The 24,424-nt window shown below is 39.4% G+C and overlaps 1 protein-coding gene across 2 annotated transcripts in view; it reads left to right on the top strand.

Annotated features, from left to right (window-relative positions):
• Positions 1–389: 389 nt before the first annotated feature.
• LOC105465487 (golgi associated PDZ and coiled-coil motif containing) overlaps positions 390–24,424 on the top strand; it is a 43,159-nt gene continuing 19,124 nt past the window's right edge. The window contains exons 1-3 of one of the 2 annotated variants that reach the window (XM_011713940.2): positions 390–931; positions 22,073–22,237; positions 23,650–23,673. In XM_011713940.2, coding sequence (XP_011712242.1) covers positions 647–931; positions 22,073–22,237; positions 23,650–23,673 — 474 coding nt within the window. In that variant the 5' untranslated portion in view covers positions 390–646. The remainder of the gene's footprint in view (positions 932–22,072; positions 22,238–23,649; positions 23,674–24,424) is intronic. The other variant, XM_011713941.2, reaches the window with a different exon arrangement.

Raw genomic sequence — 24,424 nt, 5'->3', positions numbered from 1 at the left:
TCCTAACCAGGAACTGGAATCCAAAAGGTAAAACGTGGATATTGCGCATGCTCACACCGCCCTTCCTTGCTCTCCCCTCCCTGACCCTAGACGCCACCGCAGCAACTTTCTGGGAGGACTTTGGAATAGCTCCCGCCAACTGTTAAGTCAAACCGGCGGAAATCCTTCCTTTCTGCGACGTGGACACCTTTCTCATCCTCGGGCCTTTCCAACCAGGATGCAGAAACCACGCGGCTCCGTTTCTCAGGGATTCAAGCCGTAGTTTGCCAGTTGTTAATATGGCGGCTAACAGGCAGGTCCCAAGCTGAGGCCTTTCATAGGCCAAGGTCGCATCCTGGCCCCGCCCATTTTGTCCCTCCAGGCTGCGTCCGCCCAGCTCATCGCTACGCATGCGCAGCGGGGGCAAGCTGGGAGGTGGGACAGACAGAATCTTCCGTGTGTCGCCGCCGCTGCCGCCTCAGCCTCAGCCTCGTTACTCCTGCGGTTCTGTGGCTGTGTTGCTGGCGTTAACGGCGCGAGGTGAAGAGAGGTGACGGAAGGTGCGCGCGCGCGCGCGCGCGGGAGGTCCCCTCAGTCCCAGCAGTTCCCTTCGTGCGGGTGGGGCGGAGAGGGTCTTCAGCAGTCGGGAGAGGCCCTTGACGGCGCCATGTCGGCGGGCGGTCCATGCCCAGCAGCAGCCGGAGGGGGCCCAGGGGGCGCCTCCTGCTCCGCCGGGGCCCCCGGCGGGGTATCCATGTTCCGGTGGCTGGAGGTGCTGGAGAAGGAGTTCGACAAGGCTTTTGTGGATGTGGATCTGCTCCTGGGCGAGATCGATCCAGACCAGGCGGACATCACTTATGAGGGGCGACAGAAGATGACCAGCCTGAGCTCCTGCTTTGCACAGCTTTGCCACAAAGCCCAGTCTGTGTCTCAAATCAACCACAAGCTGGAGGTGAGCCGTGGGCGCTGGCGGCTATGGCATCCAACCCCGGGCTGCCCGGTGGCGTCAGATCCCATTTAACGCTCCAGTGAAACGACCCTAGAAAACTGCCCACCGGGGCTTCCAAATGTGATGGGAGAGTGCATGTCTGTGTGTGCGAAGGAGAGGAGTGAGGTGAGGGTGGGGGACAAAAAGGGCCCTAGACCGACACGTGAGTCTCCCCGGGGTACTGTCGTCCACCTTCCTAGTATCTCTCTGAGGCGGAAACTAATTACGTACACTAGCCCCCCTTTTACGTGTTACATTAACAAACCTAACAAAGATTCTCTGTCATGAAAATACCGTAGGCCACCTTTTGACAATTGAGTTTTGCAGATCTACTTTCACATTGATAAACCGAATTTGTATATGTTCAGACAGATACAGCCCTGATTATTTTCATTTTAAATATTTCAGGTCAGCGCCTATTACTGAATACAGAGACATGCATAAACTATTTAGGGGAATCTGATCAAAGCTCTTAGGAAAATTTCGTGGTGCATAACGATAGTATCATTGTCTCGGTTTACATCCATAGTTGGTCCTTAAATTACAGGCAGATACCTCCAGAGAGCTTCCTGCAATTATTGAAATTACTTCTGACATTGAGTTTTTATATGCTTGTACATTACTGTGTAATTTTCCAAAGTCTAGATTTATTTTTGAGAGAGTATAAAGCATCATTTGCTTTAATCTCTGATGCTGGGTGTGGGTGAGGGTGGAGTGGCTGTGATTCAAAAAAAACAAAAAACTATCACGTTGTGCAGAAAATTTTAAAAGGGCATTATTACAATATTTACAAATCAAGATAGATTAACATTATTGCATAAAGAGTATTTTCTAACTAGGCAATTTAAGAGAATGGGTCTTTCTTTTCAAAAAGTATAATAGATAAAAATGGGATAATCAGTGATGTGCAAAACTCTTCGAACATTAGCTTTCCTAAGAAATCATTACTCGTTGTCATTGAGAGTGCCCATTGTATCTATATCAATATGAATGTCAGATAAACATCCTCTCCTTGCCTAGTGGTCAGCATTCTTTTTCTCCTATTAGCCATGAAGTATGTGGCATAATTAATCCTTGATTAACATAGATGTACATATCCAAGAATTGTGGCTCTTCTCCACTGCAAGAACTGTTAATTTCTTCTATCCTTTTTGAAAAGATTAGAAAATGCTAATATGAAGGTAATCACTTCTTACTGTAGGTAAATGAAAACATCTCTTGATTTCTTTATTAGTATTAATTTTCACAAGAAAGCTACTTTTCTGATTTCATTCTGATAGTGAAATTACATTTAATGTTTTATAGAAATAGTACTTTAACTTCATTTTATTTTATCTTACTGTATTTAAAAAAAAAAGAGATGGAGTGCTTTGTTGCCCAGGTTGGTCTTGAATTCCTGGCCTCAAGTGATCACCCTCCTGCCTCGGCCTCCCAAAGTGCTTTGATTACAGACATGAGCCGCTGTGCCCGGTCATTAGTTCTCTAGCTTTAAACAACAAAGATCAAAAGTAGCTCTTGCCACATGATATAATTTGAATGTGTCCCCCAAATTTCGTGTATGGGAAACTTAATCCCCAATGTGACAGTACTGAATCTCCAATATGGGGCCTTTAACAGGAGAGTGGATTATGAGTACTCAGTTCTTATGAATGGATTAATCCACTCATAGATTGATTTGTTATTGGATTAATGGATGAATGAGTTATCATAGGAGTGTAAAAGTGGTGGCTTATAAGAAGAGGAAGAGAGACCTGAGTAAGCATGTTAGCATGCTCAGCCCCCTTGCCATGTGACACCCTATGCTGCCTCCATACTCTGCACAGATCCCCTGCCAGCAAGAAGGCTCTCGGCTTCTCGAGATCTGGCCCCTCGACCTTGGACTTCTCTGTCTCCATAACTGTAAGAAATAAATTCCTTTTATTTATAAATTACCTAGTTTCTGGTATTCTGTCATAAGCAACAGAAAGTGGACTAAAACATCACATGAGAAATTTCATATCATTTACAACTGCAGTATCAACTGGGCATTAACAACTTTTTTTAAATGAAACAATATTTATTTTTAAAATGACCTAAGGAAACTTTAAACAGGGATTTTTTTTTTTTTTGATGTCAGATATAAAAATAGAAATTGGGAGGAAGGATAATTTTCTGAGTAGGAGGTTGTGCTCCATTTTTTTGTCTTTAAATATTGTAGATGAGTATTCAGAATTGTAATAAATTAGGCATGTTCTTTTTTCAGAAATTAAAATCGCACATTCTGACTCTTATGTTGTGATTTAGGAGGTTGCATTATTTCTCAAAATAAGAAATGCTAGCATATCACAATGTGAGCATGTTTTTTAAACATGCTTGAAACACTTGATTTAAAGATCTTAGGAAAACGGGGAGGGGGAAAATCCTAATGATTTTTGTTTGTTTGTTTGTTTGTGTGTTTTGAGTTATAGTCGACTTATTTGTCTTTGGTGTTACTGTGTACACATTTAGCAGCTTCTGCCGTTTTCATGGAATCAATTGTGTATTGCTGTGGAAAGAGGTTCATTGTCAGCAGTGCCTTTCAAAGCAGACTTGCTGCTGTACCATCTATAGAATTTCAGTGGTTGCTCCATATATTGTTTGAAATCTTGAAACAATTTCCGTATTTTCTTGCCCTTTTTTACTTTTTTAGTAAAAGGATTGAATTAGTTCTATTGTTTTAATTATATGGACGTTAAGACATATTTGAGACCACTTATGGTTTGATATGACAAATGTGGTGACGTTCAGTGGTTCAGAGGTTAATACCTTAAATCATATTGCTATAATAAAATATTTTTATATAATGAAGAAACACCTCCAATTTGGGTAATTTGTAATGTATTTAACATTAAACACTATGTTTATTATTAAAACATTAAATTTTGCTGCAAAAAAAATCATAGGTTACTTTTTTACTTGAATAGGCTATTAGGGCTATTCTTTTTTGTTTTTATTTGACATAATAATCGTACCTGTTTAGGAGGCACAGTGTAGTATTTGGATACACATAATGAATAATGGTCAAATTAGGGTAATTAGCATGTCCATCATCTCAAACATTATTCATGTTAGAAACAATTCAAAACCTTCTCTTTTAGCTGTTTGAAAATATACATTAAGCTACTATTAACTGTAATCATCTTACAGTGTTACAGAATGCTAGAACTTTTTCCTCCTATTTAGCTTTAATTTTGTTAACCTTGGAGTCCCCAACCCTGGGCTGTGGACTAGTACTGGTCCCTGGCTTCTTAGGAACTGGCTGCACAGCAGGAGGTGAGCAGTGGGCTAGAAAGCCTTACAGCCTGAGCTCTGGCTCCTGTGAAATCAGCAGTGGCGCTAGATTCTCATATAGATTCTTATAAGAGCACAAACCCTGTTGTGAACTGCACATGCGAGGTGTCTAGGTTGCCTGCTTCTTATGAGAGTATAATGTCTATTGTTGAAACCATCCCCATGCCGTACTGTGGAGAAATTGTCTTCCACAAAACCAGTCCCTGGTGCCAAAAAGGTTGGTGACCACTGTGTTAACCAACATATTCCTACCCGCCTCACCCTTCCCAACTTAGAGTAACCACTGTTCTATTCTCTACTTCTATGAGATCAACTTTTTTTTTCTTTTCTTGAAACGGGGCCTCACTCTGTTACCCAGTCTGGAGTGCAGTGGTGCGATCATAGCTCACTGTGGCCTCCAACTCCCAGCTCCGTTGATGCTGCTGCTTCAGCTTCCCAAGTAGCTAGGAGTACAGGCATGAGCTACTATACTCAGCTAATTTTTCCATTTTTTCTTTTGTAGAGATGGGGTTTACCATGTTGCTTAGGCTGGTCTTGAACTCCTGGGCTCAAGAGATCCTCCTGCCTCAACCTCTCAAAGTCTAGTATTACAGGTGTGGGCCACCATGCATGATGGATCAATTTTTTAACCTCTCCATTTGAGTGAGAACATACATTATGTATCTTTCTGTGTCTTGCTTATTTTACTTAAAGTCCTCCATGCTCATCCATGTGGTCTTGAATGCGGGATTTCATTCTTTTTTATGGCTGAGTAGTATTCCTTTGTGTACATATACCACTTTATTTTTATTTTTATTTTTAAATTATTTATTTATTTATTTATTTTGAGACAGAGTCTCGTTCTGTCGCCCAGGCTGGAGTGCAGTGGCACTATCTTGACTCACTGTAAGTTTCACGTCCCAGGTTCACACCATTCTCCTGCCTTAGCCTCCCGAGTAACTGGGACTACAGGCGCTCACCACCACACCTGGCTAATTTTTTGTATTTTTAGTAGAGACGCAGTTTCACCGTGTTAGTCAGGATGGTCTCCATCTCCTGACCTCGTGATCCACCCACCTCGGCCTCCCAAAGTGCTGGGATTACAGGCGTCAGCCACCATGCCCGGTCCCACTTTTTTTTTGTTGAATCTGTTCATCTGTTGTGGAAATATAGGTTGCTTCTGTATCTTGGCTATTGTGAATAGTGTTACAATAAACATGGGAGTGCACATATTATTCAACATACTGATTTCCTTTTTAGGGGGCTTATATACCTAGTGTATATGTTCTATTTTTAGTTTTTTGAGAACATAGGTTACATCTTAAAATTATAAATGATACCCATGTGACTGCTTTTTGCCATAGCAATATTTAGGAAGAGTCATATCTGAGGAGAATGGAATAGCAGAGAATATCAGTGTATTTTGACATGGGGCCATTTCAAATTGCTCACATCTCTCATAGTTTCCACCTGCTTGTGAATTTTTGCTGTGGTGAGCCACTTGATAATGGCTATGCTGGAATTACAGGCATTGACTGGAATAGTAGTAGCACTGTGGAAGAAACAAAAAAGAAAAGAAACTTTTTATCTGAAGAATGTGCCCACTTTCACCACTTCTATTCAGTGTAGTACTAGAAGTCCTAGCCAGAGCAATCAGACAAGAGAAAGAAATAAAGGATATCCAAGTGGATAAAGAGGAAGTCAGACTGTTGCTGTTTGCTGATGACATGATAGTATACCTAGAAAACCCTAAAGACTCATCCATAGAGCTCCTAGAACTGGTAAATGAGTTCAGCTTCACGATACAAAATTAACATACACAAGTCAGTAGCTCTGCTATATACCAACAGTGACCAAACTGAGAATAAAATCAAGAACTCAACCACTTTTATAAGACCTGCAAAAAAATTAAAATACTTTGGAATATACTTAACCAAGAAGGTGAAAGACCCAAGAAAACTATAAAACACTGCTGAAAGAAATCATAGGTGACACAAACAAAGGGAAACACATCCCATGTTCATGAATAGGTAGAATCAATATTGTGAAAATGACCATACTGCCAAAAGCAATCTACAAATTCAATGCAATTCCCATCAAAATACCACTATCATTCTTCACAGAACTAGAAAAAACAATCCTAAAATTCATATGGAACCAAAAAGAGCCCACATAGCCAAAGCAAGACTAAGCAAAAAGAACAAATCTGGAGGCCTTACGTTACCCGACTTCAAACTGTACTATAAGGCCAAAGTCACCAAAACAGCATGATATTGGTATAAAAACAGACACATAGACAAATGAAACAGAATAGAGAATCCAGACATAAAGCCAAATACAGTCAACTCATCTTTGACAAAGCAAACAAAAACATAAAGTGAGGAAAGGAACCCTTTTCAACAAATGGTGCTGGAACAATTGGCAAGCCACATGTAGAAAAATGAAACTGGATCCTCCTCTCACCATATACAAAAAAAAACTCAAGATGGATCAAAAACTTAAATCTAAGACCTGAAACCATAAAAATTCTAGAAGATAACATTGGAAAAACCCTTTTAGATATTGGCTTAGGCAAAGACTTCATGACTAAGAACCCAAAAGCAAACACAACAAAAAGATAAATAGATGGGACTTAATTAAACTAAAAACTTTGTGCACAGAAAAAGACATAATCAGAGTAAACAGACAACCCACAGAGTAGGAGAAAATCTTCGCAATCTGTATATCTGACAAAGGACTAATATCCAGAATCTACAAGGAACTCAAGGAAAAACAAACAATCCCATCAAAAAAGAGGGCTAGGGACATGAATAGATAATTCTCTAAAGAAGATATACAAATGGCCAGCAAACATGAAAAAATGCTCAACATCACTAATGATCAGGGGAATGCAAATCAAAACTGCAATGCAATACCACCTTACTCCTACAAGAATGGCCATAATAAAGTAATAATAATAATAATAGATATTGGCACGGATGTGATGAAAAGGGAACACTTTTACACTGTTGGTGGGAATGTAAACTAGTACAGCCACTGTGGAAAACAGTGTGGAGATTCCTCAAAGAACTAAAAGTAGATCTACCATTTGATCCAGCAATCCCACTCCTGGGTATTTACCCAGAGGAAAAGAAGTCATTATACGAAAAAGATACTTGCACACACATGTTTATACCAGCACAACTCACAATTGCAAAAATAGGGAACCAGCCCAAATGCCCATCAATCAATGAGTGGATTAAAAAATATATATATACAGACACCATGGAATACTACTCAGTCATAAAAAGGAATGAAATAGTGGCACTTGCAGCAACGTGGGTGGAATTGATTGGAGACCATTATTCTAAGTGAAGTTACTCAGGAATGGAAAACTAAATGTATGTTCTCACTCATGGGAGCTAAGCTAGGTGGATGCAAAGGCATATGAATGATACAATGGACTTTGGGGATCTGGAGTAAAGGGTGGGAAGGGGATGAGGGATAAAAGACTACGCATTGGATACAGTGTACACTGTTCAGGTGATGGGTGCACCAGGATCTCAGAAATCACCACTAAATGACTTATTCATGTAACTAAACACCACCTGTTCCCCAGACACCTATTGAAAGAAAAAAAAAAAACAAAAACAAACAAAAAAAACCTGAGTTCCTTTCCATTGTCAGGCCCAGAGAGGCATTGGAATGAAACCACAGTTATGGCACTCTCTTTTGACCTAAGTAGTTATCTCTTGAAACCACCTTCTATGTAGGATTTAGACTAACTGACGCCAAGTAGCCATAAAATACCATATGCTGGACACCATAAGTCATACCTTATAGTGCAACAATGAATAGTCAGTCACTAATCAGTGATTGTAAACCAGTGAGAATTCTTATCAAGTGACTTTATGTCTGCCTTGTTCCTTTTTCCCTTTAAAATCTGCTTGTAACTCAGGTGCCAGAGCATTTCCCAGGCATCTGGGAAATATGTGTTGGGTAGCTGTCCTCATTTTGGCTCAGGTAAACTAAAGTATGTTTTGTGCCTCAGCCTTTTCCTTTTAGGTTTACAGTAGGAATAGTAATAATAGCAGTAGTAGGCGTGTTGGAATACAAAGGTGGTGAACCAATGCTTTAAAAAACCCACCTCTGCCTTGAAATAGTGTTCTGCCTTTTACTCCTTTTTTTAAAGTAACAGCACAATACACCTTCTGTCACATCCTCCTTTCCCTCAGCAATTGCTCCATTAGTATCTCTTTGAAGTGATTTACTATTTATAGCCATTAGTAGAGAAACTTTTAACTTTGATCTAGAACCACAATGATAATGAACTCGTGATATGCTGGTCCCTTTGCTGCTTTAAATCTGTCCTGTTTTTAAACAGGCTGTTTTGCAACATTGAAGCTGAAGTTTAGTATTGATCCAGTATGCACTTACGAACATGAATTATGTGCCTGATGCTGTATTGGGCACTTGGGATACAATGGAGAGCAAAAAAGGATTGCAGTCATGGCTTTTACGGAGTTTGGATTATGTTGGAGGAATTTGTTGGGAGAATAATCATGTAAATGAGAAATTGCAACTTTGATGAATACTGTGAAAGGTACATAAGAGTAATGAGACCCTATTTTGGGATGTCAGTGAAGGCTTGCTTCCCTGAGGAAGTTATTGAGCTAAGGCATAAAAGAATTATATGTGAATAGGAATGAATTAAGCTAAGAATAGGAATGCCATTCAACATTGCAGTAGAGGGAATGGGAAGTGAAAAGCACCTGTGATGGGCAAGCGCATAGTTCATTTAAAGATTCGAGAGACAGTTGGTATGTGTTACAAGAGAAGAGGGCAAAAGAAGCCAGATGCAAGATAAGTTTGAGCAGACAGGGAGGGACTGTTTCCACATGGCTTTATAGGCCATGCAAAAATATTTGGGGCTTTGTCATAATCGTGGGAAGGCTTTTAAACCAGTTTGTAGCCTTGGATATGAAGTTAGAACAGTTTGCTCTGGCTATGGTATGGAGAACGTTGGGGAGAATGACATGAATGAATGCAGAAAATCGTTTAGAAGGTTTCTGTTTATGTGAGATTATGATAGTGTGGAGTAAGATAATGGAGGTAGGGGAAAGTATTCAGAACAAGAGTGACTGGAGAGGTAAAAATAAAAAAAAAAAACCTAGAGATGGATTGCAATAGAGGGATGAGGGAGTTCAGGAGAAATCCAAGTGACAATCTTGTGCAGCTGGTTGCCTGAATAGATAGATGAATGTGTTAGATTATTAGCAATAACAATATTGCCAACTTTATTGATCAATTACTATGGGCCAAGCTCTCTTCTGAGTCTTTTACATAGACTGATTCATCCAATTCTCACGACAGTCCTGTGAGACAGGTTTATTAGTATGGTTATTCCAACTTTACAGGAGTTAAGTAAGAGGCCTGAGGCTACGGAGCTAGAGAAATCAGTCTCTGCACAAACACATATTGATGTCTGATGGGGGATGGAGGAAGTGGAGAGCAAAGCAGACAGAAGGAGTAAGTGTGGCTGAATAGATACAAGAAGTGAGAGTGTAGGGTACAAGGGAGGTTTTGTTTTCATTTTGTTTTTAAATAAAAACAAAACATAAGTCTGTGAGAAGCATCTACTTGAGAGAAAAGCGAAATATAGAAAAAGAGTGGGGTAATTAATATTAGTAAGATTTTGTAATAGCTATAGAAGGCAGAGAGAATGAGAGTGGACAGTAGGAGGTTGTGGAAGTTTTTGTTTGATGGCTTTTTTTTTTTTCTCTCTCTCTGTAAACTAGGAGCCCAGGTCAGTTGCTGAAAGTAGGTGAGAGTAAGAGCATGAGGCTAGTAGAAGATAAAATAAATAGTTATGGAAGAGTGGGAGAGCCAGTTGGCCAGAGAAACAGGACTGCCAGGCATTGTTGAGGACCGGCTTGGGATTAGTTATCATAAAGTATGGTGCAACCGGGCTGTACTGTTGTGTGACTTTCTTTAGCAATGCATATCGGTTTAGGTACAGGCACAGTATTGAGAGTAATAACTAGGTTCATTCAATGTTATAGCAAAGGAGTTTGTTATAGACAAGTGTGTTATTGAAGTGAAAGGTGGTAACAGGGCTTATGAAAAGGAGATAAATTGAAGACTAAGGAAGGAGAATTGACAGGATTTGATAATTATGTAGATGCAGAAGATAAGAGAAAGGGTTAAGGATAACACCAGATTTCTGTTTGGGAAATGTATTGATCAGGATCTGTAGTGGGTTGAATCGTATCCCTCCAAAATTCATATCCACCCAAAACCTCAGAACGTGACCTTATTTAGAAAGAGGGTCTTTGCAGGTGGAATTATGTAAAGATGGAGATAAAATTGTAGTGGATTAGAGGGAGCCCTAAATCCAATGAAAGTGTGCTGATAGGAGACTGAAAAGGCCACACACAGAAACAGAGAAAGAAGGCTATGTGATGATAGAAGCAGAGATTGGAGTGATGTATCTACAAGCCAAGGGATGCCAGTGAATGCCAACAGCACCAAAAGCTAGGAGAGAGGCACAGGATCTCCAGAAAGAGCCAGCCCTGTCAATACCTTCTTTCAAACTTGTGGCATCCTGAAATGTGAAAGAATAAATTTTTGTTGTTTTAAGCCACCACGTTTGTGGTAATTTTTTTTTTTTTTTTTTTTTTTTTTTTGGACAGAGCCTGACTCTGTTGCCCAGGCTGGAGTGCAGTGGCACAGTCTTGACTCACTGCAACCTCTGCCTCCTGGGTTCATGCAGTTCTCCTGCCTCAGCCTCCCAAGTAGCTGGGATTACAGGCACCAGCCACCATGCCTGGCCAATTTTTATATTTTTAGTAGAGACAGGGTTTCACCGTGTTGGCCAGGCTCATCTTGAACTCCTGACTTCAAGTGATCCTCCTGCCTTGACCTCCCAAAGTGCTAGGATTACAGGCGTGAGCCACCATGCCCAGTCTTGTGCTAATTTTTTGTAACAGCCCTAGGAAGTTAATACATTACTATTTACTGAAGTAAGGAATACAGGAAAAGGAGGAGCAGGTCTGGGGAAGATAATGAGATAAGATTAGGATATTCTGCATAATTAAGGTCCTTATGCTTTTTGCATATTCCTAACCTAGTCTCCTAATTATTATTCCCTCCAAACCATCCTTTTGTTGCCTGATCATTCTAGAGTGATTCATATTAGTAGTTTGTATTTAAAAAGATGAATCTGATTCTGTCATTCTTCTTTCTGTATCTCTCTAAAATTCAAATTCTTTGGCCCAGTGATTAGTGTGCCTGTCTGTGTCTCCTTATCTCTTATCACCCCTTCTAAGCTGCTTTTGCCTCAATAAAACTGGTCTATTTGCAGTTCTCTAAATAGGTCTTGCTCTTTTATGGCACCTGTACTTTCACATAGGCTTTGGTGTATAATGTATTCTCTGTACCCTTTGTCTACAGTATCAAACACCCACTCATCTTTCAAGACTCCACTTACATCACCATCTCAGTGAGGGCTTTCCTTACTCTACTCCTCTCTGCTCTTTATAGGCAGAGGCTGCCCTAAGCCCTTAAACTTACTTGTACTGTTAGATTTGTTACATTGTACTATAATTAGTAGTTACCACATCTTTCTACCTCTAGAATGTAAGCTGTTTGAAGGTCAGAACCATGTTTTAGGGGAAATAATTTGAACCATCAAATGCTTTGTGAAGCTGATTTAGAAGGTAGCAGTATCTTTTTGTGAACCTATTTTGGTTTCTAGGAGCTTTTTGTTTGTTTTTTGTATTTTTTGCTTCTGTGCTCCCAAAACACATTGCTGAGTAATTCCTTTGGTATAGATATCAGATTGGTTTATACATGGATTACAGAATTGGTATTTGGCCCCTTTTTAAAATTAGAAATTTGGGGCCGGGTGCCGTGACTCATGCCTGTAATCCCAGCACTTTGGGAGACTGAGGTGGGCAGATCACCTGAGGTTGTGAGTTTGAGATCAGCCTGGCTAACGTGGTGAAACCCCATCTCTACTAAATATACAAAATTTGCTGGGTGTGGTGGCACATGCCTGTAATCCCAGCTACTCGAGAGGCTGAGGCAGGAGAATCGCTTGGACCTGGGAGGTGGAGGTTGCAGTGAGCTGGGATCGCGCCACTGCACTCCATCCTGGGCAATAGAGTAAGACTCCGTCTCAAAAAAAAAAAAAAAAAAAAAAAAGGAAATTTGAAACTGATGTGTTAAATACCAGCCATTTTGATCTAGTTACTCCCTATCTCACCTGTCAGGTGTTTTCATATCTCACCTTTCCCTTTCCACTCCCTGTATTAGCAGATCTCCATTCCAAGCTCAGAGAACTTCTTTCTGACTGCCTCCCTTTACCTCTTTTTGAATTGGTACATCACACATGTCTTTCAAATAGTGAGTAGTGCTTACCACACTTTGCATCACAATTGGAAATGTAATCTTTTTATCTTTTTTTTTTTTTTTTGAAACAGGGTCTCACTCTGTTGCCCAGGCTGGAGTGTAGTGACACGATCATGGCTTACTGCAGCCTTGACCTCCCGGGCTCAAGTGATCTTCTGACCTCAGCCTCCTGAGTAGCTGGGAGTACAGCCATATATCACCATGCCCAGCTAATTCTTTGTAATTTTTGTAGAGACAGGGTCTCACTATGTTGCCCAGGCTGGTCTCGATCTCCTAAGCTCAAGCAATCCACCAGCCTTGGGCTCCCAAAGTGCTGGGATTATAGGTGTGAGCCACCATGCCCAGCCTGGAAATATATTCTTAGTTTTTCTTAATAGATAGGGAACTTCTAGAATCCATGTCTTACTCATCTTTTTGTCCCCAGATTGTGATATACAGTGAGTATTCAGTGTTTATTTGAATGAATGAATTTTTTGAAACACATTTGGTGTTCTGCTATAAATCTTCAAAGATTACCCACAATCATTCTGTAATACAAGCTTCATGAGAGCTAGGATGAAGCTAGGTATCTGTCTTGTTGACTCTATATTCACATCTACAGTGCCTGCCCTATTGCTGAAAGACTGATCTGCAGGTTCATTTATTCCCCTGGTATGTAATTCACAAGCATATAATTTGTGAGTTTATATTTCATGGTATCTTATTTTGGGAAAAAATTGAAACTGATTGAAAATAACTTTAAACATTAAATAGGAATATTGAGTATGGATTTAGTACTTGTGATATTCCTAAAATATTGGGTAGGTTGATTCTCCTCCCCACCCCATCTCCAGTTTGATCATAGAGCAACTGAGGGTTTTGAAATGAAAATGGAAACATTTTTGATTAATTGGATCTTCATTTGAGGTTTACAGCAAATTACTTGTCACATGTATCAACTGGTTTCCATTTCACATCCCCCAACTCAGTTCATTCATGTTGTCTCTCATATTACACATAAATGCCTTTAAAAAAAAAATTAGGGCCGGGTTCAGTGGCTCACACCTGTAATCCCAGCACTTTGTGAGGCCAAGGCGGGCGTTATCACCTGAGGTTAAGAGTTTGAGACCAGCCTGACCAACATGGTGGAACCCTGTCTCTACTAAAATTAAAACATTTGCCAGGCATGGTGGTACATACCTGTAATCCCAGCTCCTGGGGAGGCCGAGGCAGGAGAATCGCTTGAACCCGGGAGGTGGAGGTTGCAGTGAGCCGAGATCACACCATTGCACTCCAGCCTGAGCAACAAGAGCGAAACTCCATCTCAAAACAATAAATAAAAATTAATTAATTAATTAAAAAACATAAATTCATCAATTGCTTTTTGAATAAAATTCAAACTCTTAATTTTGGCAGACAGGCTCTGCATGATCTGACCTTTGGGTATCCCTCCTATGATATACTGTTTTTTTTTTTCAGACGGAGTCTCACTCTGTCTCCCAGGCTGGAGTGCAGTGGTGCAATCTCGGCTCACTGCAAGCTCTGCCTCCCGGGTTTGAGCCATTCTCCTGCCTCAGTCTCCCGAGTAGCTGGGACTACAGGCGCCCGCCACCACGCCCCGCTAATTTTTTGTGTTGTTAGTAGAGACGGGGTTTTGCCATGTTAGCCATGATAGTCTTGATCTTCTGACTTTGTGATCCGCCCACCTCGGCCTCCCAAAGTGCTGGGATTACAGGTGTGAGCCACCGCGCCCGGCCCCTATGATGTATCTTACCATTCTTTCGTCTTACTCTATATCAAGCTTGTCCAACCCACAGCCTGTGGGCTGCATGTGGCCCAGGACAGCTTTGAATGCAGCCCAACACAAATTCGTAACTTTCTTAAAACATTATGAGATTTTTTTTTGCATGATTTGTTTTCTTCTTTTTAATTTTAACTCACAGCTATCATTAGTGTTAATGTATTTTGTGTGTTGCCCAAGACAATTCGCCCAGTGTGGCCCAGGGAAGCCAAAGATGGCCTACCCCTACTCTATATGGTGTAGCCACATGAGCCTTTTTTCAGAAGGTCTTAAGTCAAGGTTCTCAAACTTTTTGGTTCCTGGACCCCTTTGCATTCTTACAAATTTTAAGAACCCCAAAGAGCTTTTTTTTTTTTTAATGTGGGTTATATGTATAAATATATAAATACACAAAATATAAAAAAAGTATAAATGTAGAATTTACTGTATTAGAAATTAAACTGAGAAAACTTTATTACATCATTTAAAAATAACTACAATAAACTCATTACATGTTAATATAAATGATTTTAAATTAAAACGTAATTATATTTTCTAAAACCAAAAAATGTTTTAGAAGAACAGCATTGTTTTATATTTTTTCAAACCTTTAAATTCCTGGCTTAATAGAGGATAACTCACACCTGTAATCCAGCACTTTGGGAGGCTGAGGCGGGCAGATCACTTGGGGTCAGGAGTTCAAAATCAGTCTGGCCAACACGGTGAAACCCCATCTCTCCTAAAAATACAAAAATTAGCTGGGCGTGGTGGAGGGCACTGGTAATCCCAGCTACTCAGGAGGCTGAGGCAGGAGAATCACTTGAATCCAGGAAGTGGAGGTTGCAGTGAGCCAAGATCATGCCACTGCACTCCAGCCTGGCCTGGGTGACAGAGCAAGACAATGTCTCAAAAAAAAAGTTTGCTGAGGCCTCCCCAGCCATGCTTCCTGTACAGCTTGTGGAACCATGAGCCATTTAAACCTCTTCTGTTTAAAATAATAGTATTTATAAATTACCCAGTCCCAGGTATTTCTTTATAGCAGTGCAGACTAATACAGAGGCCAAGGTGGGAACATCGCTTTAGACTAGGAGTTCAAGACTAGCCTGAGCAACATAGCGAGACCTAGCTTTACAAAAAAATTTAAAAATGACCATGCACTCCTATAGTCCTAGCTACCCAGGAGGCTGAGGTGGGAGGATTATTTCTACTCAGGAGTTCTAAGGCCCCAGTGAGCTGTGATCATGCCATTGCAGCCCAGCGTGAAAAACACAGTGAGACCTTGTCTCAAAAAAAATAAATAAATAAAACAAAACATCAACAGCAACAAAAACTGCAAGTGCATAGCGGTAAAGACTACAATGACTACTGATGGAGTTTGGTGCCACTGCATTGACTTGTACTAAAATCCCAACATTTTACTCATCATTACTTTTGTACTTTCAGTATGTCAACATAGTGAAAAAGACAGATAATGTTTTATTATAATGAAAATAGTTTTGACCTTTCAGATCCCCTGAAAATGTCCCATAGACCTTGGGACCTGCTGCTTTAGTAATAACCAAAACTCTTCCCAGAAGAATAGTCATACACTCCCACTCTGCTAATTATTTTAGTTTCTTTCATACAGCTCATTACAATTTGTAGTTATATATATATATTGTTTGGGGAGGGTTGGTTATTTTAAGAAATGGGGGTTTTGCTGTGTTGCCCAGACTGGCCTCAAACTCTGGGTTCAAGTGATCCTCCTGCCTTAGCTTCTCTAGTAGTTATGTACACCTGGTTTACTGGCTTTTTAATGACCATGGTGAAGTTACCTAACCTCTCTGTACTTCAGTTGTCATATCTGGATAAAAAGTGCATCTCTCAGAGTATGTTATGAGGATTACATTTGCTTGTCTAGACTGTAGAATGTTATTTTTTGGGGGAGAACTAATGGCAGATGAAATTAGTGGTCATTATGGTTGGATAGAAAATATAAACAGATACAGCTTTCTCACAGAACTTTCATAGACCAGATGACTGCTTCAAGAGCTGACTTTAAGTAAGGAGGAGTATTATTTCCTGTCTTGAAGGATGGCAGAGATTTTCAATTTGACCTTTGAGTATATTTCCTGTTTGGTCATAGTCTTGTGTTTTAGAATAAGACTCATTAGATTTTTGTGATTTTGACCACCTCAAGCACATAGAGGAGAGAAAAAATAGAGGGAGATTTTTTATAATAAAATGAATGAGTTAAATTAAATGATATTTTGAAGGTATACAAGAAAAGGAATGGATCAAAATGGCTTTCATTAGTTACATTTTCTTCTTGAGTTTTGTCACAAGAGAAAAGTCTTATGAAGAATGGTTCTGCCTCTGTTGTCTGTCAGGTAGCTTAGGATCTTTTATATAAGAATCTCTGTTCCTAGCACTTTGGGAGACTGAGGCGTGCAGATCACGAGGTCAGGAGATCGAGACCATCCTGGCTAACACAGTGAAACCCAGCCTCTACTAAAAATACAAAAAATTAGCTGGGCATGGTGGCGGGCGCCTGTAGTCCCAGCTAAGTCCAGAGGCTGAGGCAGGAGAATGGCGTGAACCTGGGAGACGGAGCTTGCAGTGAGCCGAGATCACACCACTGCACTTCAGCCTGGGTGACAGAGTGAGACTCCATCTCAAAAAAAAAAGTCTCTGTGATGCATTCTTTTAAAAGTTTAGTTTCAGGAAAAAAGACAGTTTTGCCAGATAAAATGGAATTGTTTGCTTCCTTTAATGAGAAAAGGGAATTTATATAATCTGTAAAGATTCTCTTATTAATTGGAAGCTCAGTTTACTATACTAAATTTAATATAGTACTCAATAACTAATACATTAGTATTTTTTATAGTGTGATCCTGCCATCTCTATGTGATTTTTATTTTTTACATTTTTGTTTTTTTGACTATATGAGAAAAGTAGATAGATGTCTATGATAAATTTGGGATACTGGCACTAAATAGTATAATTGCTAGAGATTTAAATTCCAATCTGTACTTTCATCCTAAATTACATTTTAAAACATAAAGAGAATACAGATATTTAAAAGGTGAAGTGATTACTTTTTGTACACATACTTTAAAACAAAAGGTGTAGAAGCAGTTATAGGTAGATGTGACATAATATTTACATCTTTATCAGCAGCTTTTTGTGCTATAGTTCATTATAGTTAAATTGCCATGTGAAGTCAATTATTTTCTTTGTAATTCCTAAACAACTTGGGGAATGTGTGCTTTGTTTGCTTGCATATCTGTACCTGCATCTGTTCCTGTTTGCATGCCTGCAGGTATGTCTGTGTATTCATGCCTGTGTATGCTCACGAGTACCAGTGCCTATCTGTGTGCATGTGTAGGAGTATGGGGTGTGTGTATGGGGTTCAGAATCCCCTGTTTAGTTAAAGCTTTGTGTAGTTCTGATATTTGGGGAATGTGCTCTGATTTGGAGCTCATGGACTATATCTTCCCCATTTTTTTTTATTACTGCGAGAATTACAATGGATGTCAGGAGGAGGTCTGAGTTTTAATACCATGCAATTTGTAATTTGGGGCATCTCACATAATCTCTTAGGTCTCAGTTTCTTCATGTGTAAAATAAAGACGTTTTAGGTTGTTAACTTGGACCTTCTAAAACTTTATCAAAAGAGCTCTATGGCATGCTAAAAGTAATGAGTGAGCTGGATCCAATTTGCCTGCTGTGCAACTTGATGTTCACAAATTTCTTGGCTTAGTTTGCTCCTCCTTCAAAACATGAGGCTTTTGAGGGGTGCTTAAGGTAAAATAATAGGGGTATTTATCCATAAGACAGTTAAAAAAAAAACCTGCTTATATTTAAAATGAAAATTGTGCAGTTGTTGTGTATTCTTAGAAAAGAATACAGATAGAGGATTAAAGTTTAGGCAAGTGGATTAATAGGAAACTCTGAATAAAAAAATTACTTTGATTTTGGTGCCCAACCTCCAGGGAGTGAAGAAGGCTTAGAGTTAAGTTGATCACCAGTAGCCAGTGTTTTAACCAGTTATGCCTCTTGTGTTAATTTGTTTTTGTGTCACTATAAAGAAATATCAAACGGGGATAATTTATAAAAATTTTAATTGGCTCAGTTCTGCAGGCTGTATAGGCAGCATGATGCCAGCATCTTCTGGTGAGGTCCTCAGTGAGCCTACAGTCATAGTGGAAGGCGAAGGGGGAGCAGATGGATCACATGCAAGAAAAGAAGCAGGAGTGAGGTGGGGGAGGTTGCAGACTTTCCAACAACCAGATCTTGCATGAACTGAGTGAGAATTCAGTTACTACCAAGGGGATGGTGCTAAACCATTCATGAGGAATTTACCCCATGATCCATCCAGTCACTTCTCACCAGGCCCCATCTCTAACATTGGGGATCACATTTCAACATGAGATTTGGAGGGGACAGATATCCAAACCAAATCACCTGTGTAATGAAGCCTCCATAAAAACCTGAAAGGACAGGGTTAGGAGAGCTTCTGGATAGATGAACACATGGAGGTTCGTGGAGGGTGGTGCCCCCAGGGAAGGCATGGAGGCTTCATGTCCCTTACCCCAGTCCTTGTTCTGTGCATCTCTTTATCAGTATCCTTTGTAATATCCTTCATAATGAAATGGTAAATGTGCTTCCATGAGTTCTGTGAGCTGCTGCAGCAAACTAATTGAACTGAAAAAGGGAAATGTGGGAACCCCAACTTGAAGCCATTCAGTCAGGACTTCTGGAAGCATAAACTTGCAACTAGTGTCTGAAAAGAATGGGGCAGTCTTGTGGGACAGAGCCCTCAATCTGTGGGATCTGACAGTATCTCCAGGTAGATAGTGTCAAAATTGAATTGGAGGACACCCAACTGATGTCTGCTGCAAAATTGATTGCTTGTTTGTTGGTGGGGTGAAATCCCCCACACTCGGTCACAGAAGTTTCTGTGATGATTGTTGTGGAATGAGAGAATAGGAAAAACACTTTGAGGTTGTGGTTGTTTTCCCACTAATCCAAAGAAACCTTTCTGATAAATCTATTCCTGGGAGTGAGCTGAAATCATTGGAGTAGCTTTGGTTAAAGGTCTGGTACTGAGCATAGAATATATTTGATAGCAGAACAAAGACTATTGGAGTTAAACCTGATGGAATAATATTGAATGCTATATGCACTGCAATATGGATTTTGTTTTCAATTCTCAAAATGGGAGAAGAGTATTCTGAAAATGTGAAATAAGCTTGATGATCGCTCATAGTTATTAGCTGGGAATCGAAGGGTAACATTTTGTTAAATGTTTGAGAAGAGTGAGGGAAGTGAGATGTTAATTAGCTAATTTCATGACTGCTCGTAGAAGGGATAATACCTTAAAGTTAATACCTTAAATTACAGTCAAAAGAGGAAATTAGGATATAATGTCACAGTAATCATTAGAACAAAGATACAGAGCTTCCAGAAGATTTAATTAAAAAGTACATTTCTAAAACCACCAAAGAGAGCAATGAAGACTTTACATGTGTGTTATGTTATATACAAACATAACATGGCAAATAGGATGAAAGGTTAAAAATAAGAGATCAGGCCGGGCGCGGTGGCTCAAGCCTGTAATCCCAGCACTTTGGGAGGCCGAGACGGGCGGATCACGAGTTCAGGAGATCGAGACCATCCTGGCTAACACGGTGAAACCCCGTCTCTACTAAAATACAAAAAAAATTAGCCGGGCGAGGTGGCGGGCGCCTGTAGTCCCAGCTACTCGGGAGGCTGAGGGAGGAGAATGGCGTGAACCCGGGAGGCGGAGCTTGCAGTGAGCTGAGATCCGGCCACCGCACTCCAGCCTGGGTGACAGAGCGAGACTCCGTCTCAAAAAAAAAAAAAAAAAAAAAAAAAAAAAAAAATAAGAGATCAGACAAAATTATACTGAGTAAATGCAAATAAAATGAAACTAGGAGTTGCAAACTTGATACTAGATAAGGTAGAACTCGTGCCAAAAAAGCATTTACTGTTGGGGAGAAAACTATTAACATAATGAGCTGCATTAAAATTGAGCACTCTGTTCATTGAAATACATATTTATAAAGTGAAAAGAAGCCACAGGATGGGAGAAGGTATTTGTAACTCATACCCAATAAAGGAGTTCATATTGATGCAGGATATTTTCTTGACCCCTTCACAGTACTCACGACAGGGGTGCCCTGTTTACTCAGCCCACCCCGCTCAACCCCTGGCAGGAGGGAGCACACAAACGAACGAGTGTGAGAACTGGCTGGTAGCTTTGGCACTGGCAGGAGCAAACTTGGTTCACTTGGGTCCGCTTCACTCCACCCCTCATGGGAGGGAGTGTGTAGGCAAGCAGATGTAGGAACTGGCCAGCTGCTTTAGCACCGGCAGGAACAAACTCCATGCAGGCCGTGTGGCAGCATCCAGGTCGGGGTGCCTGCGACCCAAGGCCCCAGAGGGCGTGTTACAAGGTTCTCTTAGCTCTGCTGGACAGAACTGTATTATCAGCTCACTGGGCCTTTTGCCTTTTGTGGGGCGACTGCCCTCCGCCAGTAAGGGCAGAGGGCCAGTGTGATAGCCTTTTTGGGTACCTGCACTTGGTGAGTCCCAAATTCTTGTCTGGTGCCCAAGAAGAATGAGGTAATGTGAATTCATGCTGAGAGCCACTTCCATTCACTCAATAAAATTCTCTGCATTGACCATCCTTCATCCATGAATTGGATCCTTCATCCTTCCTTCAGTTTGAATTCCATGGGACTGGGTCAGTTCTCTCTCTATATATAACTTGCCACATTTTTTAGTTGGTCTACATATGTGTATTTATCAACCCAGTGGATATGAAAGCTTGTCAAGGGCATAAATTATGATCTCTGATTTTTAAAAATATTATCTACAATTTTTTTTCTCATTGTGCTGGCATAGTTCTGGGCCCTTAGATGCTTAGCAAAATTATGTTGAGTTGAGTAGGAAACAAAGGCATGTCTTGATCTTTAATCTGCTAGCTAGCTGGGAAAACCAAAAACACAAGGGACACATCCTGTGCACAACTGTAAAACAATATATCAATTGTGCAAAAATGAAAACTTCAAACTGAATTGGTAGATGGTCCTAATGAGTTGCTCTGCTATGATAAAGCTGAAGACTTAACAGTTAACTCTGATCTTCAGGCTTACTGTAGTCTCAGAAGTTGATACCTTAGCACCTAAAATAACTTTACTAGATAATGATTGGGATGATTTGGGCTAGTACTCGTTGGATTGAAGACAGAACACAACTCACTTACTGGCATCTTCTGTAATACTGTGAATGTTAGTGATCCACCACAGCACACGTTGTCTCTACCACATGGCGAACCACCTCATAGTTGTGTGTTTTCATAAGCTTTGAAGATAAAGGTGAAACAGTAAAAGTAAAGTAAAGTAAGCAAAGTAAAATGGAAGTAGCATTCTGTGTTATTAGAAAATACAGCTTATAGATTTCTCTTGCTACTGAAATATCTTGACTTATACTATTGACTTTCTGTCAGTTTAGATGGATGTCTTGTATCTTAGATAATAGTATTCTAATGTTCATGTATTTCAAAGGTAGTCTCTCTGTTGTCATTCTTGAATAACAATTATTAGTCAAAAGAAAGAAAATTAAGCATCCTTAATTTCTTTTACTGTTTTCTTTATAAGGCACAGTTGGTGGATCTGAAATCTGAACTGACAGAAACCCAAGCAGAGAAAGTTGTTTTGGAGAAAGAAGTACATGATCAGCTTTTACAGCTGCACTCTATTCAGCTTCAGCTTCATGCTAAAACTGGTCAAAGTGTTGACTCTGGTACCATTAAGGCAAAATTGGTAAGTAGTTTAGAGAGTGACATGCCCTTGCATGTATTTTACAGGGTGGAGAGGACAGTTTTGAATGAGACTTTTAAATTATCAAATGTATGTGCTCATTGTGGGAAATTTAGAAAATATAAGAAATATAAAGTTTATGATCATTATGATAATCTACAATCTCATCACCTATAAATAATCCGTGATATCAACAATCAACTGATAGAATTTTTCCTATTTAAAATACATGTATAAATATGTTTAAAAGATATTTGTGATTATAACATAGAAGATTTTTTTTTTTTGCCCTACTGTATCAGTTGGATTAAATTCAGCTGCATATAACAGAAATCCCAAGTAACATTGGGATTATTCTTGAACAGTGCTTATTTTTCTCTGAAATGTAGAGTTGATATGGCAGCTCCACAAATATTAGAGATCCAGATTCCTTCCATCACTGTGCTCTGCCATTTTTAGCTCATGGTTTCCATCCTCAGGATTTCTTCATGTCTGCATTTCAGGCAGGAAGAAGGGTTAATCTAAGGAAAGGGCAAAAAGATGCTTCTCTGTTGTGTTAGCCTTCTTTAAATAACTTATTATGAAATCTTTCTCAGTAATTTTTGCCAGCATTTCATTGACCATCCCCAGCTGCATGTCAGTCTTCTATTGGTCATATGGCCACTTACAGTAAAACTGGAGTCTGTTAATAAGGAAGAAATAAAAAATGGAATTGGGTACCAGCCAGTAGCACATTCTTTTCTTTTGCTCTTAATATATTGTAAGCATTTTTCCTGCCACTGTGTACCACATATGTTTTAAGTGTGTAAGAGATATCAGATATTTTGTTCGTATATGGAACACAGCAATAAATAAGACAGCTATTGCTTGGCAGAGGCAGGACATGAGATGATATTGATGATATGCTGAGAGTAATACATTTATAAGCTTTACTTGTTTTCAGTTAATTTCATTTGGTTAAGTAGTTCCTAATACTGATGTGTTAAAATTCATGAAAATAATTTTAAGTTAAACTCTTAAGTTTTCAAAGTCTGTGAATCTGTGTTAAAAGGGTTTTATTTAACTGAAATAAAAGCTCATAACTGCTTTTTCGAGCTATTTGACTTTAACATTCAAAAACAATCTAAATTTTCTCTAGAAAAGAATTTACGTGAAGTTTTAACATTAGAATTTGAAAGAGTATGGTGAAAAGAACACTGTACTAGTTATGCTGACTAATTTTGATAAAACAAAAAATTTTAATCTAATGCTATTACAGTTACTGTTGTTTATAGATTGCAAATATATTTGTTCTAATGAACTTTACCCAAATGATATTCAACATGTGGGGTTTTTCCTTATAATGATTATACCACTAAATAAAATCATTTGTTTGATCTTCTTCTAATTATAAAACTTTTTTCTTATATCTGAAGTCTGGCCCCTCTGTGGAGGAGCTGGTAAGTATATTGTTTCTGTTTTGCTTTAATATGTCACGCTGAAGTGTTCTTAGTGTTTTATTTGCATATTATATGTTGTCACTCATTGTATTTGAAAATAGCATTAATGATGGCAATTTTTTAAATGTTCCAGTACCTGAAAAGTTCAGTGGATAGCCCATTGCTCTTTTCTCACTGCATGTTGTTAAACATTTTTCTTTTATTAATGATTTATAGCCATTATTTGCAGAGCCTGACAATTTTTGACAATTTTTGAGCCTTGTAACTTGCTCACACCTCTACTTCAAAGAGCCATAGGTTTTCCCACTTCGGGTATTGAAGATATATCAAGCAGGCCTAGTTTTTAACCCCCTTAAGTTTCTATTTGAAATTATTTCCAGAAAAGAATGTGCATGTTGGTTTCTTCTTCATCTGCTGCATGTGTTATGGCTTTTCAAGAGTCTTGAGAATAATCGTGTGGCCTTTGAAACAATCGAATTTTGAAATGCTTTAGCAGAAGTTATTTTCGAAAATAACAATACATTTTTAATATTTTTCACATTATCCCAACCTAATCAAGTTCCAATTTGTCTTATGGCTTTACCCCTTTTGAAGATCCAATCTTTGGTATCTAAATGTAAAATGAACATCTTGGGTGTTACCTAGTAACAAACAGGTTAACTAAGAATCAAAAAAATTTTTTTTCTGGAAATCTAGAAATGGTTAACTTCAGTTTTCTTAGTCTTATTCTTGCTTACCTCTGTTAATTTGA

The sequence above is a fragment of the Macaca nemestrina genome, chromosome 5, assembly GCF_043159975.1.
Source record: "Macaca nemestrina isolate mMacNem1 chromosome 5, mMacNem.hap1, whole genome shotgun sequence".
NCBI lineage: Eukaryota > Metazoa > Chordata > Mammalia > Primates > Cercopithecidae > Macaca > Macaca nemestrina.
Note: the sequence above shows the minus strand (reverse complement) of the source record. Positions and strands in the feature narration are given on the sequence as shown.